At 53.2% G+C, this 18,685-nt stretch overlaps 1 protein-coding gene across 15 annotated transcripts in view; it reads right to left on the bottom strand.

Annotated features, from left to right (window-relative positions):
* Positions 1-14,702, bottom strand: part of LOC106800244 (nuclear pore membrane glycoprotein 210-like) — a 43,457-nt gene extending 28,755 nt beyond the window's left edge. For 3 of the 15 annotated variants that reach the window (XR_015552288.1, XM_087431396.1, XM_087431402.1), the window contains exon 1: positions 13,985-14,698. Coding sequence is in view for 7 of the 15 variants with exons in the window: in XM_087431396.1 (XP_087287522.1) it covers positions 13,985-14,033 (49 nt within the window). In the remaining 8 variants the exon portion in view is untranslated. Of the gene's footprint in view, positions 1-54; positions 13,947-13,984 lie in introns of those variants that run through there. The other 12 variants (XR_015552289.1, XM_087431400.1, XM_087431401.1 and 9 more) reach the window with 8 other exon arrangements.
* Positions 14,703-18,685: the final 3,983 nt, after the last annotated feature.

Here is an 18,685-nt window from a genome sequence, read left to right as displayed (position 1 = left end):
GACTGGTCGGCGCTGTCCCCGAGATGCCCTCCTCTGCCCCCTGGGAGGACTCACACCAACGTGACGATCTGGGAGGCTTCTCGGAGATTCAGGTCCGTGAAGGCAAAGTATTTGGCCAGGAAAGGCTTTTTGTGAAAGTCCAGCACGCGGACGTATGTCTTGACTGTCTTCCCAATCTCCACCTACATCGTGGGGGACAGACTCGGGGGTGGCCGCTGAATGGCCAATTCCACCACTGTTGGCACCCTGTGACGTTCTGAGAAAGTGTTACCAACCTCAAACTCACACCCTGGGAATCGGGCATAGGCCACCTGAGTCGACCTCCAGACTATCAGCCAATCAACAAATGACAGTTAAGTGCTTACTGTATACAAGGGCCTTGGGGATACTTAGATGCATACATCACACTCCCCACTCTTAAAGAAGAATCTAGTAAAAGAGATAACCCACAGCTTAGAACGGCAGCAGGCATACAGCAGGAGTTCAATAAGTGCACACTGACGTACTAGCTCACATCTTGCAGCATACAATACACACAGGAAGGCTCTTGTAGGAAACGAGAGTCAGAAATGCTTAGTGAAGACACAGAAGTCTAGTCTGCACATAATCAGTGGAAATAAGGTTATAGGAGAAATATTTGAGGCTGTGTAAGAGAATCCTGGCTTTTTAAGTAGTCCCCATTCTCTCCACTCAGGAACACAGGAACCTGACAGCAGCCCTCTGCAGGCCTAGCTGCAGTTACTTCAGGTACTTGGAGTAATAAAAACTCCCTGTTTACATTAAAGAAACGCCTAGGGCCGGCCCCGTGGCTTGGCGGTTAGGTGCGCACGCTCCACTGCTGGCGGCCTGGGTTCGATCCCAGGCGCGCACCGACGCACCACTTTTCCGGCCATGCTGTGGCCGCGTCCCACATACAGCAAATAGAAGGATGTGCATCTATGACATACAACTATCTAGTGGGGCTTTGGGAGAAATAAATAAATAATTAAAAAAAAAAAAAGAAAGAAACGCCTAGATCTATCACATATTCGTTTTGCAAAAGCACTTGGCACTAGTGAGTTTTATTGATTTGCCACTGAAATTCCTGAGAATCCAAAACATACATACTGGGGAGAAAAATTCCTGTTCAGCAAGGTATGCACCTGGCTGGTTAATAACCCGCGCCAGCAGGAGGAGAGGAATTCCCAAGTCAGGGCTAATGTGGAGCCAGCTTCAAGGGGGATTTGCAGCCGAGCTTTACTGATGTCAACTGGAATGAGGAAGTACAACCTCAGAGGTTACTCTGCACCGTGCACACACAACACCAGAGGCGAGAGACAGCGGTGCAAGCTCGCGGCAACCTGGAAGGGGGGTGGAATGAGTCAGAAACCAGGGGAAAAAGCAGAGGACACAGGGCAGACACCTCCCACAGCCGCACTGGGTTCCCGGTTTCTATGAATCAGCAGAGCGGGAGCCACGTCAGCAAGCTGGCACCGACCCTGTCCACTACGCGGACGTACAGCACCCGACTCTCCGAGACGTGAAAAGCAGCCTTGGCCGGGGCCGGGAAGGCTAGGCACAGCTCATGGATTGCGACGGTCGACGTGCCCAGGGCAGAGGGTGCACCTGCGAGGGCGGAGGTGGACTCGGTTACGTCGCTGCTCACGGCATCAGCCTATCACCCACAGGATGCCACCTCCAGAGACCTCGGGGCCAGGGCTTGAGGAGTGGACAAGGAAAATCTGAACCCAAATATCACCCCGCCCACCCCTCATCATGAGCCCCCACCGCCAGGGGACAGGCTCAGGTTGCAAAATGCTAGTGCTGGGATGGATCTCAAAGAGCATTTATTTCAACTTTGTACAACTTACAAAGAGAAGGAAATGGAAGCTGCTCAAAGAGCCTGGGGCACACAGCCACTTGGAGGCGGAGGGAGGATTCAAACCCGCATTCCCCATCTCCCATCCAGGCCACCTGCCCCTGCAGCTCCCGGAACAGAAGAGCACCCCACAACTCAGGGGCGGGCAGAGCATGAGACAGCTCCTTTCCAAAGGGAGCTCTCACGCAGAAGTTCCAGTCTGCTCACAGAATCACAGGACCTGGGAGCAGACCGTAGGGGCCACTAGGCTTTTCACTGTGAGCTCTCTGAGTCTCGTTCATTTCTGCAACCCCAGCTGTTTGAAGTTGAGACCTCATAAAGTGTTCTGAGTGAAGGAACACATCTGAGCTACGGTTTTCCAGTCTTGTACTGCCAAGGAGCACCTTTCAAGGCTTCTCTTCTCTCCACCCACTTCCAGGGATCTCGTCTTGCGAAGACTCTCTCCCCTAACAAACTGCGTCAGGACCACTCCCTCACACTGCAGGAGGCGGGCATTCACACACTTGGCATCTGCCTTTTAACATGCATCTGCTGAAGGTGGGCTTGCAGCAATTTATACTGCTCGGGAGTGTATTTAAAGGGGCTGTCTGAGGAGCTGACAGGTAGGGCCAAGCCACGGAGCTATCGGGCGGGCCGGGTGGGCCGCCTCCCACCTCTAGCTGACCCTGGCTTTGCTGCCTGTGGTTCGTGGACTTACATTCATCTTGCGGAGGAGATGTGTACAGTGAGCAGTTCACTGTTTGCAAAGCTATAATTTCAAATCAAGAACCTGTGGAAATGGTCAATTAAACGAAAGACAACCTATGGAAAGGAAAAAATATTTGCAAACCAGATATCTGATAAGCAGTTAATATCCAAAATACATAAAGAACACATACAACTCAATAACAAGAAAAACGATCCAATTAAAAAATGAGCCAAGGACCTGAATAGACATTTTTCCAAAGAATGGCCACAGGTACATGAAAAGATGCTCAATATCACTAACCATCAGGGAAATGCAAATCAAATCCACAATGAGGTATCACCTCACACCTGTTAGAATGGCTGTCATCACAAAGGTAAGAGATAACAAGTGTTGGTCAGGATGTGGAGATTAGGGAACCCTTGGGCACTGTTGGTGGGAATGTAAATTGGTGAAGCCACTATGGAAAACAGTATGGAGGCTCCTCAAAAAATTTCGTAAAAACTGCTGTATGATCCAGCAATTCCACTTCTGGGACTATCTTTGCAAGAAAAGAAAACACTATGCTGAAGAGATATCGCCACCCCTACATTCATCACAGCATTACTCACAACAGCCGAGACATGGAAGCGACCTAAGTGCCCATCGACAGATAAAGAAGTTGTGGTATATGTATACAACAGAATATTATTCAGCCATAAAAAGAAAGAAGAAAATCCAGCCATTTGCAACAACATGGATGTACCTTGAGGGCGTTATGCTCAGTGAAACAAGCCAGCCAGAGAAAGACAAATACCGCATGATCTCACTTGCATGTGGAATCTAAAAAAAAGCCAGACAAAAAACAAACTCAAAGAAACAGAGATCAGATTTATGGTTACCAGAGATGGGGGGTGGGGGGGTGGGACAATTTGGGTGAAGGTTGTCCAAAGGCATAAAACTTAGACTTCTGGCTATGAGATGAATAAGTACTGGGAACATAATGTGCAGCATGGTGACTAAGTTAACATATTTTTGGTATATCTGAAAGTTGTTAAGAGAGTAGATCCTAAGAGTTCTCATCACAAGGAAAAACAATATATTTTTCTTTTCTTTTTTTAGTCTGTTGGAGATGATGGATGTTAACTTACTGTGGTAATTATCTCACCATACATGTAAGTCAGGTCATCATGCCGTACACCTTAAACTTATACAGTGCTGTATGTCAATTATAACTCAATAATACTGGAACAATAAAAGAAACTGTGAAAAAACATCAGGTTTCTAACCTTAAGGAGACAACCAAATAAGATGACATGGCACCCAGGTTAAAACCCTTCAAAGGCTGCCCAGGGAGGGAGGCCAAACCCCAACATGTCCTGTGAGAACCTGGCACCGTCCGGCCCACCCACGGCTCTAACTTCTCTGCAAACATACGTCCCACTGCTGCCACGCTCCAGCCTCACTCTTCTCTCTGCTTCTCAAAGCCAGCCAGCGCCTGCCTGCCTGCCTGCCCAAGGGCCACACAACCCATCTTCAAGATCTGGGGCTCCCTTCCTCCCATCTCACCTGCTGGCTCCTACTCCCCCTTCAGGCCCCTGTTTGAGCAGCCTCCCTCGGGAAAGCCTTCCCTTGACCCCAGACAGGTCAGGCTCCTTCGCCTCTCTGCTCAGTTCTCCCAGAACAGCTACACCGCTTGTCCTTTGGTCTTGAGGTAGACCATCGTTCAGCGTCCCTCCTTCTCCTCCAGGCCGTCTTCTCCCCTACTGCAGCCTCAGGACTGAGCCCAGCATCTGGCACAGACTTGCCCCCAATAAACACGTCTTGATTAAATCAAGATTCGGGTCACGGCTGGGTCACTTTGGTCCCAGTAAAGGAATCTGGTGCTTCAGCCCACTTGTTAATACTTTGAAATTGCAAAAAAAAAAAAAAAAAGCCTGCAAACCCCTTGTACCCACATCTATTTGGGAAGTGCTGATTCTGGTCCAACCCCTCAATGTACATGTGGGGAAACCGAGGCCCACGCAGGATAGGAACCAAGCCTTCAAAGGGCAGCACGGGGGGACCCAGGCACTCACGCTCCAGTTTAGGGCTCCTTCTACCATCCTTGGCCACCCCTGGAGCCAGACGCCTCCAATGACCAGGACAGGAAGAGGACTGCAGGGAAAGGCCAGAGCCGAGACAGGCCCCAGGCTCCCCCGTGAGCTGGGGGCACTGCGAATTAGCAAGCTGGCCGGGCTGAGAACTCTGCCATACTCCTGAGCTCAGGCCATCCACACAGATGACGTGTGCCTGGGCTATTTCCCATAATGACTTCAAGTCGACTGATCAAGATTCCAGAGTGGAGATCACACTTATGCTCCAAAATGATGGCTATGTAATTCGCGCCATCGCCATGCCAGCCTGGTATTAAATGTGGGCTGAGGAGTGGGGTTTGGGAGCCACCAGGTCTCTCGTGCAGAGGACGATTCACCCTGGCTTGTTACATTTTCCCCAGAGAGTACTCATATAAAAATTACAGAGAACAATGAGAGCTTTCTTCGAGAACATAATTCGAGGCTCCGATCTGCTCCTCCTGCAAAAGTTACGGCCGCCAGGAGCTGAGGCGCCCTTCACAGCACGAAGAAGCCACATGTACCGACTGCTGATAGACTCACGAGGGGAAGGTACGGAGGGCTTTTTCTTTTTCTGTTTTTCTCTCCTTCGAAAAGACCACTTTGCACATTTTAAGCAAAGACATAAAATGGCGGTGGGGAAATCAACTCCTCTTCCGCTTGATTTCCCAGAGGCTGGCCGTCCAGCCCCTGTCGGATGACAGAAGCGGAGGGTGGCATCACGCTGCCATTCACAGAGAGCAGAGGCTGCAGGCCTGGCCCGCCCGGTCACCAGCTCACTTCACGCCCACCTGAACAACGCTCTACGCCAGAGCTCACTCGGCTGCTTTGGAGACAAAGACAGTGCACTCGGGGAAGTGAGGGGACAGCGGGTGGCACAGTGGGGACTGCCCCACTCCTAACTCTAGACTGTGCACGTCTGTCACAGCGGCCTGCTTCTCCAGACTTCCGACCCCTTGCTTCCTGACCGACATACAAGAGAATGTGTGTGCAGGAGAGGGGGTGGGGAATCCATGACCAGGGTGAATTCTCACTTCTCCGTGCTGCCTCCTGAGAACGCCAGCGCACGCTGAGCCGGGGGAAAGCCCTGTCGTCAATTCAGAGGCGATGAATGCATTATTACTCATTACGACGCCGTACGCGGAGCCAGAGGCAGCTCTGCTCACGAGCGGGCTGGCGCTGTGACGTCCACGCGCATCCTCCAGGCCCCGAGGTTCTGCCTGCATCATCTCAGCTTCTCCCTTCCCTTGGCCCCATCACGCTTCAGACTTGTCCCTTGACGGGTGGCATTTGCAGAACAGTAAAGACCCTACAAATGTTTCCAAACATCACTGGAGCCATCAGCTTCCGTTTCCTAGAGCGTGCCTGTCAATGTCACACGGTGGGCTGGGCTGTGCCATGCAAGAATGTCAGGATCCATGCCCGCAACTAGACGCCCTCAAGGCTGTGGGGGATGACCAAGATCACACGAAGATCACAGGCACAGGCACTGGGAAGGGTCCTGGCTTGAACACTGGACAAAACTTCATCCAGGGACCCCAGCAGCCCTGAGACTTCCCCCAGGGCCAGAGCTGGGGCCAGGGACCTCTGCCCACAGGTCGTTCTCAGGGGAAAAGCAGGACACACGTGAGTTCAAGCTTTGTGGCTACCACCCAATTCCTGCCTCATCTCAAGGAGGCGGATGCCCTTCCTGACGCGCCTCCTCGGATGCACGATGTCACCATGACTGGCTATGCGTCACAGGACCAAGGAGATGGACAGAGAGACCTGGGCTGCTGAGAACAGAGCCTGCAGCTGACCTGTTCACCACCAAATCCCCAGTGCCTGGACCAGTGCCTGGCACACGACAGGCACCCATCTTCGCTGAATGAATGCATTAACGAAAGGTGTGAAGTGCTCGGCGCACAGTAGGCTCCTTCCCCCTACTCTCATAACCACACATGTTCTGCTTGGAGGACTTATTTGAAACGTAAAGAATTCTTGAGAAGAAAGAAACCCTAAGTTTAAATCAGGTAAATGCTCCTATATGCAAGCCAGCCAAAAATGAAATAAAGGCCCCTTGCAGAGAGTTTTTGGGGCTGTGTGAGCAGAACGAAGCACAGCCCTGCACAGCCCTTGGTGTATTGTGTGCGCATAATAACCTCCACAATGGCCCTGATGCGTGAGCTCCATGCTCCCTTCCAGAGACACTCGGAAGCCGAAACACACCCATGAGCCATTCCTGCATCCCGAATGTATATCAATAGGAAAGAAAGAAACATTTTCTATGAGCTAACTGAAGAACCGCTGTGGGCTTTCTTGTCTCTGTGATTAAGGGAAATGAGAACGCTGCTAATTAGCAGCTGGAAGACAGCAAAGAAATGTGTAAACGTCCTTCAGAAACCACCATCAGAGAAGCTGCTAGCACCTGTCACCGACTGTCAACACTCCACGAAAAACTCCTCCTGCAAGTTACAGAAGAGGCAGAACCAGCACACGACTCCCGCCTGGAGCTGCGAGGGTCTCTGCCCAGGCCCAAGATGAGGGGATGTGGAGACCACAGAGTCAAGGTGCTACCAGGATACCTTCTGGGGCAAAAGCAGTCCTTGTGGGGTCTGCCACGTGGGGTGTGACTGGCACGTCCCACAGTGCTGGATGTGTCCGGGGGGCTGTGCCTGCAACAGGGCACTCAGTCCCACTCCAGAAGAGCCATGAAAGAGATGAGACCCATGAGCAAAGGCCAGACCAGAACCCAGAGACAGGACTGCTACAGCTTCTGCTGGGACCGTCTGTAAAACAGGGACCGTCTGTAAAACAGGGGCATCAATACTAGTCTTGACTAGGAGAATCCCAGAACTTGCTGCTGACAGGGACTGCAACGGGTAATCCTAGAACTGCAGCACTGTAGGACTGAACAGGGGCTCACAGGTCTTCTGGGGACACCGGACTCTGATGCTGGAATTTCTTCTTGAGTCTTTCAGACAAGCATCCTAGCTTCTGCTTGAATGCCTCCAGAGATGGGGTGCTCGCTACCCACAGAGGCAGCCTAGTCCATCACGGTCTCTCAGAAGCTCTTGTTCTTGGAGGAAAGGTCTCTCTCTGTCCACAGGTCCACGCTCAGGGCTTATTCAAAATGTGTGGTGCAAGACAGATGTGAGTAAAAGAGTTCCCAAGTTTTGTTGGCACTGTACACACTTTTTCTAACTTGAAATTTTCCTCTTCTTGATAACAGGCGAGTCATTTTTAATCTCTAGAAGTAAAGCAAAGCAAGGCATACTTCAAACAGTTGGAACTGTTTATGAGTTGAGGTTTTCCTTTCAATGTGAAGCATTTGACACTGAACACTCATTTACATGGCGGAAGGAATGGCCAGGGAATTAGTCTTTCTTTTATAAAGGAAATGAAAATGCTTACAGTACAGCTTCCCACGATCTCAGGCTTCCAGCAACCCTCAAGCTTCCTCTAACAACACACATTTGCTCCTAGGTGCTGAGAGATCAGTTTTTTTGCTCTGATTTATGGCAATAAACCTAAGAGGTCCTGCCACCTGCGATTTTGTTTCTGAGAAAAACAGGGATATTATGACATGCTTCTTCATCCTTCACCGAGGGACTGCACTGTGAGAAAGCATCCTCTTCACAAGACAGCTACAGACCAAGGTCAATCACGGAGAAATGTAAAAAAATGTTAAAAAACACAAAATAACAAAAAAACTGAGGTGTCCTAGAAAGACACATGCTACCAAAACTGACTCAAAAAGAAAATCTGAATGGACCTGCAACAGGTGAAGAGAGTGAATTAGTAATAAAAAAACTACCCACGAAGAAAAGCCCATGTCCAGACGGCTCCACTGGTTAATTATACCAAACATTTAGGAGTAATTATTACCAATTCTACACAAACTCTTCCAAAAATTAGAAGAGGGAACACTTCTCAGTGATTCCATGAGGCTGATATTACCCTGATACCCAAACCAGACAAAGGCATCACAGAAAAGAAAACCAGAGAACAATATCTACCGTGAACATGAACATCAACTCAACAGAATCCTAGCAAACTGAATCTAGTTATATGTAAAAAGAATTACGTTATATGTAAAAAGGATTACATATCATGACCAAGTAACACTTGTCCCAGGAATGCAAGGTTGGTTTAACATCTGAAAAGTCAATTAATGTAATACATCAGATCAAGAGAATAAAAAACAAAAAAAAATATGATTACTTCAAGAAACACAGAAAAAGCATTTGACAAAATCCAATACCCGTGTGCGTGTGTGTGTGTGCGCGCATGTGTGTAAGATTAGGGAGGAGGCTAGCCCTCTATTAGCTTATCCTTATTAGGATAGCTAAAGCGTATGGGGTTTCTTTTTGTGGTGATGAAAATACTCTAAAACTGACTGTGGTGATGGTTGCACATATCTATGAACATACTAAAAACCACTGAATTGTACACTTTAAGTGAGTGAATTCTATAGTATGTGAATTATACCCCAATAAAGCTGTTATTAAAAATAACAGAAGTCAGGGGCCAGCCCAGTGGCATAGCGGTTAAGTTTGCACGCTCCGCTTCAGTGGCCCAGGGTTTACAGGTTCAGATCCTGGGTGCGGACCGACACGCCACTTGTCAGGAAATGCTGTGGCAGCGTCCCACATAACGTGGAGGAAGATGGGCACGGATGTTAGCCCAGAGCCAATCTTCCTCAGCAAAAAAAGGGGGATTGGCAATGGAGGTTAGCTCAGGGCTGATCTTCCTCACAAAAAAATAAATGGAGGTTAGCTCAGGGCTGATCTTCCTCACAAAAAAATAAATAAGTAACAGAAGTCAGCTAGAGCTAGAGGTGCACAGTGGCTGCCCCTACAACAGTCTCTGCTCTCCAGTTTGCCACAGTTCCCACCACTCCCTATTACTCCCCGACCCTGAAGCTAAGCGTCAGGTGCTGTTTAGCACAGCACTTCCAGGTATGTCCCCACAGTCTGTTTTTTCCCCCACTTACTTTACACCTGTCCCACCCCAGAGGCAACTGATTTGTGACCCCTGTGTCAAGACAGTCAGTGGATACACAAAGTCAGAGAAATGGACCTTTAGGGCGTTATGGATGCAAAAGCCCTACAGAGAGTGAGGTGACATGCTCTTGATTTCCAGTGATGCCACAAACTTACTGCACAACCCTGAGCAAGGCACCTGGCAGTACTTCTGAAAGGAGACTTGGGGACTAGGTTTCTGTGAAGGTTAGTTCTGATCTTAGCCTTCCCTGGAATGGGGAAGTCTGTTTCCTGCCGTTCTAGCCCACAAGGGCTCCCCTGCACGAACGAGGCAGTGCTGAGAGTGAAGGCGGCCATCGGAATGCAGGACGGTGCACCGTCAGGGTGAGGCCCTACCCTGTCCCGCCTTGCTGCACCCTCCGAGTGCCCACCACACGCCAAGCACTGAGTCGACCTGGGCTCCTCGGAGTCTGGAAGAAAGTCTCGTTTAGGCCGGGACGAATGTAACGCTCCTCGAATACTTGGCGACCACCCTTTTAACAAAAGGGAAGCGGGTCCTGGGCTCAGAGCAGTCCAGAGGCAACAGCGCAGCTGCAACTCCACGACACTGCTCGTGCGCCGCTCTCTGTCTTCAGCTGCCTGCACTCACGACTCAGGGCAGGGGTGTGGCACAGTCAGCAGTAACAGTTTCCTTTTAAAGCAAGTTCCGTTTTCTTGATCACCTAATTCTCACTGTGCAGATTAGGACACTGGTGTTTGTTTTTACTCTTTGTACTCTTTGCTATCACTATAGGGCTATTTCTAAAAAACAAAAAGATTTCTTTTTTTGTGTGTGAGGAAGATCGGCCCTGAGCTAACATCTGCCAATCCTCCTCTTTTTGCTGAGGAAGACTGGCCCTGGGCTAACACTGGTTCCAATCTTCCTCCACTTTATATGGGACGCTGTCACAGCACGGCTTGACAAGCAGTGCGTCGGTGCGTGCCCGGGATCCGAACCGGTGAAGCCCGGGCAGCCGCAGCGGAGCACGCGCATTTAAACACTTGCGCCACCAGGCTGGCCCCAAAACAAAAAGATTTAAACCCACACACTCGGCAAGGCAAGAATGGCTAAGTACAAATGACTGAATAAAAATAATCAGCCAGCCTACACAGCAACACAGGGGAAAAAAGTTAGGATAAAATCATTGAAAAAAGCGCAACGCTCAAGTCTTCCCCACCTGGGCACAGCTAAGTCCATATTTGCAAGAATAGGGAGAGCGTCAAGAAAGGAACAGGGAAAAATAGAGCTTATAAAAGCCATCTTCTTCAAGGTTGTTATAGTGATGCTTATGTAGTAATATTTTAATCTTAATTAAAAGATCGACTGAAAGGCAACCATTAGCTAACTAATAGTGTGGGCAGTTTGTGGAGATGGAATAAAACTCACAAAGGTAGCATGCAAACGACTAATGGGTCACGAACAATGAATCAGAGAATCTCAAGACCTTGCTAATTGCACTTGACGTGATTAAGTGCCAGCTTCTGAAATAATCAGTCCGTGAACCCCACGGCCACTCTGATCAGGAACTAGGAGGATGGTGGGGGGGACCCACCCTCACCATGGCGATGCCCCTGGCCTCCTGGTAGGCCACCTGGACGATATCTGCAGTGCTGGTGTTGAGGAAGAAGTAGCCGGAGCCTTCTCTGATGTGCAGCTCCGCGTGCGAGGAGGGGCCCGCTGGGTGTCAGAGGCGAGGGCCCCAAACCCCGTAGGTCATGCCCGGGCGGTGTGGTGGCAGAGAAAGAGCTATACCTGCACAGCAGGGTGACTGTAGATGGTCACCTCTTCCGGACTCACCCGCATGTCCTCCACGAGGATGAGCTCTATGGAGGCCGACACAGGCACAAGAGGGTCGTGCTGCAGGGCAAGGCGAGTGCCATCAGACCCAGGAAGCATGGGGCCGACCCCAGGCCAGCCCGTGGGCCTCCCTGGGGAAGAGCAGGACGGAGGCCCCAGCTCTTGGCGCTGCTCCAGGGCACTCTTATGTCGGGGACACAGCCCAAGGAAACTGTCGGGCTTCAAGCTCAGCTGAGAGAACACGTCCCTTTGCAGCGTCCTGTAATCCTGCCCAAGTGGGTGCCCCCACCCCACCTGCCAGGCCCCACATGCTGGGCGATGCACACACACCCCGGGAATGTGGGGGCACATGGCAAACGAGCTGTGCTGCCAGGTGCAGGGACGGAGGCGCTGACCAGCCTGGTGTAGGGGCTGCAGGAGCCACGTCATGGGGGGCTCACAGGAGAGTGAGCACGGCCCTCACTCCTTGCACAGGATTTTGAGTACCTATTTCCTGCCAACGTGGGAGGAAGGAGACCACCGGACCCGCCTGGGCTCTAACCTCACCACATTCACACGTCCGAGCACCGACTGTGTGCCCTGCACCCTGTGAGGCCCTGGGGACAGCAAGTGCCCTCAGGGAGGTGTTGCAAACTTAATCTAACGCAGGGTTAGAAAGGGAAAGTGACTGAACGACAGAAGACAGAGTGCGAGTGTGGGTTAGGAAGGCGATGAGGGTGTGTGAGGGACGGTGGCTCTCAGGAGGCCTCTGAGGCGAGCAAGGACTTAAGGAGGGGAAGGCATAGCGTCAACAGGCAGAGAAAAGCCCATGGGGCAGAGAGTATGGTGCAGAGGCCCTGACGGGGAGCTGCTGGGGTGTTCGCGTCCCAGCGAGGCGGCCCGAGAGGCCCCCACAGCCAGGGGATCCCTGGTGCCGGCGGGACGACTGGGACAGTGCCTCCTTCAGCGGCACCCACTGCAGGCCAGCCCCCCCGGTGCTGCTCCCAGGGGGAGGTCACGCCCTCTTCAAAAGCTTCCCCCTCTCCCCCCTACCCAGAGACAATTCAAGCCCCTGCTCCTGCCACATAGGGTCCCTTGAAATGCGGCCCCACCTCCACTTTCCAGCCGTTATCTGCTGCCTCCACCACCCCCAAAACATACGTTGAATGCCCCTCCCAAGGTTGGAGTGGGTGTCATCCAGGCAGGACCATTCTTGGGGAACCCTCCCCATGCCCAGCTCAGATGCACCCGTCTGCACCCCAGTACAGCACCTCTGCCTGGGGCCCCTGGGAGATGCTCAGGGAGAGGCACGGTCCAGCAAACAGTGGTCTACGTGTATACGCACAAGCGTGCATGTGGGGGTCTGTGCCACGAGAGCAGGGAGTACAAGGGACTCTGAGCCCTGGGGAGAAGCCGCTGCTCTGTGCCCAGGTTCAGGGCACACTCCACAGAGGGGCCGACACTGCAGCTGGAACTAAGAGGACAGGAGGCCCCAGGGTGGGACAGAGGGAAGAGGTGGCATTCTGGGTGGTGGGAACTGTGGGTTCAAAGGGGCAGCCTGCACCAGGGCATGCCCGGGGGGTCTGTAAGTCAGGGCTGTGGGGGAGAAGATCCGGATGGGCGAGCCCTGGTTGACAATGAGGACCCTTCAGCATGAAGGTGTGTGCTGGCACCGAGGGGTGGCAGGACTCGTGGCCTCTTAGCTGCATCCCTCCCGTCAGCCGAGTGCAGGGTGTGTGGGGTAGGGGAGACTGGAGGCAGGGAGGCCGGCACGGAGGCACGCCAATTCAGGTGACCCCCCACAACCAACTCAGGGAGCAGGGTGACCTGAGGGGTGCGGCCGAGCGAGGGTCAGGACACGGGGAGCCGGGCAGAAGCAGGAGGCCCCGCCATCGGTGGGCCCTGGGAGACACCAGCTGCTTCACTCTGGCAGCGCCGAGGTGGGACTGCTGGTAGCCAGTCGCCGTGGCGGAGACGGCCGTGGCTCCTGATGCCTCATGAACCGAAATGGCCTGCAAACCTGAGTCCAGGAGGAGACACCCATGTTGGATTTTTGCCCTCCTGCCACCTACGAAGCAGTCCCTCCCTCCCTCTGATTTGCAGTTTAAAATCTCCCTGTCCTACAAATAGATAACTGAATCTGTCTAAACTGTATGCACCATGAGTTACACGGCCCTGAGCAAGGTTCCACAGAGCGGCTTAGATGAGCTGGAGGAGACGCCCTGGGCTGTCGAGGGGCGTGTGACGGCAGCATGGCTCAGAGGGGCCCAGGTCTCAGAGCCAGGCTGATCTCTGGGCAACCTGGGAACTGAGACGCACCTGCAATGGGCCTGAGCCTCTTGCCCATCTGCAAACAGAGATCCCAGTTCCCCCCTCCAGGGCTGTGTCTGCAGGATAAAGGGTTGTGGTGAGCTCACAACTCTCCCTATTTCAGTCCTGGATAGAGGGGAGTCCCAGACAGCATCCCCCAACAGCCGCCAGCCCCCCTCAGCACACCTCCCGCCTGTCTGAGCTGTCACTACTCTCCGCCCCCCTGCCCTGGGCCGGGGGCTCGCCACCCCAGCTCACCGTGCAGCTTCTTCTGGCCACTCCCGTCGTCCCGGGACACCAGCTGCATGGGCAGATCAAGCTCGATGCTGGCCAGCAACAGCCAGGTGGATTCCCACTGGACGCCCAGAGAGCTGAAGTTGTCAAATCCGCGGCCCTCCTGGTCATAGGCGGCCAGGTCCAGCTGAGGGTTGCAGTGGCTGGAGACTGGAACCTGCAAGAAGCCAAAGTAAGACACCGTGGCCAAACTCAGGACTGGGCATGGACACCCTGACCACACGGTGCACCCCGAACCCGGCCAGCTTGTGGGCTCACGGGGTCCTGCTGAGGGAGCGGGGGTGAGTCACTAACGGATCCCACTACTGCCCAGCCATCAAGGCGCCCCACAGCCCTGTCCCACTCGGCCTTACTCCAGCCTGCGGTCCTCAGCAGGGGACACGTCTGCAATGTGCAAAACGGTCCTTCTAAAGGACAGAAAGAAAGAACAAGAACACGCTTTCTGTGCATTCCCCTGTGTGGGTCTATCAGCAGGTGGCTCAATGTGTGGTTTGCTCTGGTGACGTCTGGAAGCATTTTTGGTTGTCACAACTGCAGGGGGTGCAACTGGCATCCAGTGGGTAGAGGTCAGGGGTACGCTGGACACCCTACAATGCACAGGATGGCCCCAGAAGGAGGTAGGATCCGGCCCCAAACGTCAACAGGGCCGAGGTCACAAGACCCTGTCCTAGAGCTGCCCCCCAGCCAGGTGCTCTCCCTCCTCTCTGCACCCACCTTTCCAGATCCTTGCCACCTCCTCCCTGCCCCCCCACACTGCAGCCCCTCCAGGACGTCCCCTCGAGTGGTTTACCAGGAATGTCAGTTACAACCCCTAACATGTCCCAGAGCCACTCGGTTTGCAAAGCTCCTTTCAGAGCCGAGTTCTCACCTAATCCTCAAACACCCCCGTGACATGCGAGCTGTCACCACATATTAGGGGTGAGGAAGCAGAGTCCCAGGGAAGGGAAGGAATGAATCTAAGCCAACTGGGCGGTGGCCCAGGGGCGCACCACCAGGACTCAGCTCCAAACCCTGAATTCCCGCTTCTCTTCCATTACCTCCCGCTCCCTGAGCAACGCCCCCTTAGAGCCCGTGCCACCTCAGCCTCACTCCTCCAGGCGCTGGTTCATCCCCTTCCCTGCCTGCCCGCACGGCATGGGGCAGGTGGGGTGGGCAGCGAAGCAGGGACCCTAAGCACAGACATCCAGGTCCCACAGCCTGGGCTCGACCCCAGCACCGCCTCTTACCACCCAGGCAAGCCGCTGACTTCCTGGAGCCTCACTTTCTCCATCTGTGAAGGGGGAATCACAACAGAACCCACCTCCCAGGACTCTGTTTCATATCAGGGAAAGAGCCTGGGTCATCGTAATTAATGCACAAGCAGGGAAACGGGCAATCGTCAGCAACGTTCACACACATGTCCAGTTCTCTATCAGGCATGGGTCCAAAAGGAACAACTGTACTTCTCTGGCCCTGGAGGTTAGGAGTGACCATGTCACTTGCACTGGCCAGTGAAATGTGACAAGTGATTTGAGACAATCCCAAGGGAAGCTTTAATGGTCAGAACACAATCCGCCGTGCTTGCCTTCTCTCCACTGTGGCATCTGGCCACACTCAACTTGGCAGCTGCTCCACCATCTGGTCTTGGAGGAAGATGAGAATGACAGGAAGCAGGGTCCCCAGCCCACCCTCGATGCACATGCGGCGTTAGCAAGAAGTGAAGCTGTGTTCTGTGAAGCCACCAGGCCTCGGGACTGTTTGTTACTGCAGCCTAGCCTCGGCTGCCCTGACTGATGCAGTTGCCCAACTCCCGCCTCCACCACGAGGGCTCCTCCCAAAGTCCTTCTAGCTCGCTGGCCTCAGAACACTGGACCAAAGCATGTTGCAAATTCTAAATGCAGGTCAGCACAATCACCTAGAGATGCAAAGGATTTTTATAATTATTCTGGACACAAGTTGGGGAGCTGTAACTTTGGGCAGGGTCAGCGAAGGGCATATTCTGGATGCCCCACTGTTTCCCCCAGATGCAAGCCTGGGTGGAAAGCCAACGCTCTTCCCTTCCTTCTGCTCTCCCAGGGAAGGACATTAACACCGTGTGTCAAGCACGCTCGCAAGCTTACTGGATCCTCCCCACGGCCACTTGAGGCAACAACATTACCCCCAATTTACAAATGGGGAGGCTAGGCTCAGACACATTAAGCAACTTGCCTATAGTCACACAGGTTTAGGGGTAACTCTGCTGGTCTGATTTTAAAGCCCGCAGGCCTCCCCGACACTGTGGAGCCTCTCCCCAGTGCACGGGTCAGGTGGAGCGCCAAGCTCCGGCTGATCAATCTCCTGGCGCGACTGGTGCTCAACCACAGCGAGCTGGACATCAGATGCCCTGCTCGGAGGAGCAGGCTCAGCCTGGAGTGTGGGTCCACTTTGTCACTCCGACCGGTCAGCTCCATTCTGGTGTCTAAATTATTGGCCTCACCAATAATTTACTCTGCAAACATGTCTTGCGTGGTCTCGGGCTTTGGAGAGGTGTAAAATTAAATTGATTCTGCTGCAGGGTGCATGGCAGGGATTTCTCTCTCTCAAGGGCCCCTAGCGAGACCATAAATCGCAGGGACCACGCCTGATCAGCTGACGGCTCCAGAACCCCAGGACTGATGGATCACAGGGCAGTTCTGTGTTCCAGGTCCATCATTTCCTGGTGAGCGAGACCTACGACACACGCAAGCCAACTCAGAGCCGCGCTCCGCTGCCCGACCGTCTTCTCTCAGTCCAGAGACACCCTGGGCAGATCCAGAGGCCACAGCCGACAGACGGCCGGCCGTGGCTCGCTCAGGAGCAGCCAGCATTTAAGGACAGGGAGGATGCACACAGATCCCATTGTTTTTCTTCTTTGAAAATGAGACGGTTTGGTTAGCCTGGGGTCAAATGGGCCGGAGCTGAGTCTGGAGGGGCACCTGCTCTCCAGGTCTGCACCCCCCCTTTCTTCAGCAGCACCCCCCTCAGCTTCTCCAGGCATTTGAGCCTGCCAAAGTCAAGGGCAGAAGACAGGGACACGGGCCCAGCAAGCTCGTTCGCACGCTCATTCATCCATCACATTGAGCTCCTACCATGAGCTGGGCTGTGTCCTAGAGACTCACGAGGAAGAGAATAAACATGTAAATTCTGTCCTGAGATGACGTTAAGTGCTTGGGGGCAGGGTCAGGGGGGTGAAGGGACCTGGAACATGGAATATCGAGGGGGTGAAACCTCAGATGAGGTCTAAGGGCTGGGAGAGGCCCCACCAAGAAGGGAACATCTGAATAAAGAAATGAAAGAGGCAAAAGACAGAGGTCGAGGGCTGCGGGAGGGGAGAATTCCAGCCAGAGGCAGCAGCAAGTCAGAGATCCACGCAGGCGCGGTGGGGCGTGCTCCTGGAGGAAGGGCTTCGCAGCACGGAGGGAGCAGGCGGGAGGGACCCAGGCCCTGCAGGTCAGAAGGGGCCGAGGCTTTTACTCTGGGTGAACGGGAACTGCTGGCAGGGTTTCAGCAGAGAATAATGTAAAAAGCCTAACAGTTACCAGTCTGAACACCCTACGTCCAATCACATTTATCCTCGGCAACAATTCTAGGAAGCCATTGTCCCTCGAAAGAGGCCAGCCAGCACAGCAGGCGAGATTCAGGCCCGGCTGTCAGTCCCTAACACGCGGCCTACGGACGCGAGGGCACGGGAACGGCTCTCTGGCTCCCAGACTCACACAGGGTGGACCCAGCAGGCCAGGTTTATCAGAAGACTCCAGACTAGCACAATTTAACTCCTTCTACAAGGGATAATTTGCTGAATACTTAAAGTGACTTAAAATGTAAATCTTTCAGAGTGACGTCAGCATCATGGCGGAGTGAGCTTCCCCGTGAACTCTTCCCCCACAAGATACAACAAAAGCAACAGCCACAGACCAACAACGGAATCCCAGACAGTGAAAACCTAGAGCGGAGGGACCCACACTGCCGCACATCTGAGAGCGGAACGCGCTGGGCCCCCGGAGGAAGTGGGGAGAGGTAAGGAGAACTCCGCTCCCTCCCCATCAGATCAGCGATCCCGGGCTGCACAGCTCCCAGAGAGGGGGGAGGGGCGGCCCTCTGCGGGGAAACCGTGGCTCTTCGGACTCTCTCAGCCAGTGGGAATCTCCCGCACAGAGGACTCAGAGGAGCCACAGGGCTACCATCAACATCTGAGCACCCCAGAGAGCGGATACAGAGGGGCAAACGAGAAGCCTCCCATGTCAGGGACCCAGAGGGCAAAAGAGAGAGCGCCCCCCTCCCCGCAACCCGGAGTCTGCAGCTCGACCAGACCAGACCTAGCGATCCGAGGCAGACCTGATCAAACTGGACTGGACCCGTGGATCGCAGCGGGGAAAAAAAACAAAACAAAACTGCGGATCACAGCAGAAAAACCGGGGCAGAGCGCAGGGGGCTTAGACTACACAGCCCTTTACCACGAGACAGTGGCGGCAGGTGGAAATTGCAACCAGAGATTTCCAGGATGAGGAAAAACAAAACCAACACAGGAACCATAATGCAAAAATATATGAAATCACCAGACCAGAAACAAAATGACAAGCACCCAGAAATCAACCCCGAAGACACAGAAATCCATAAACTAAATGACAGAGATTTCAAAATAGCTATCATAAAAACTCAACGAGATAC

Source organism: Ceratotherium simum, chromosome 5, assembly GCF_057802395.1.
Source record: "Ceratotherium simum simum isolate JZ-2026a chromosome 5, ASM5780239v1, whole genome shotgun sequence".
Classification (NCBI taxonomy): domain Eukaryota; kingdom Metazoa; phylum Chordata; class Mammalia; order Perissodactyla; family Rhinocerotidae; genus Ceratotherium; species Ceratotherium simum.
Note: the sequence above shows the minus strand (reverse complement) of the source record. Positions and strands in the feature narration are given on the sequence as shown.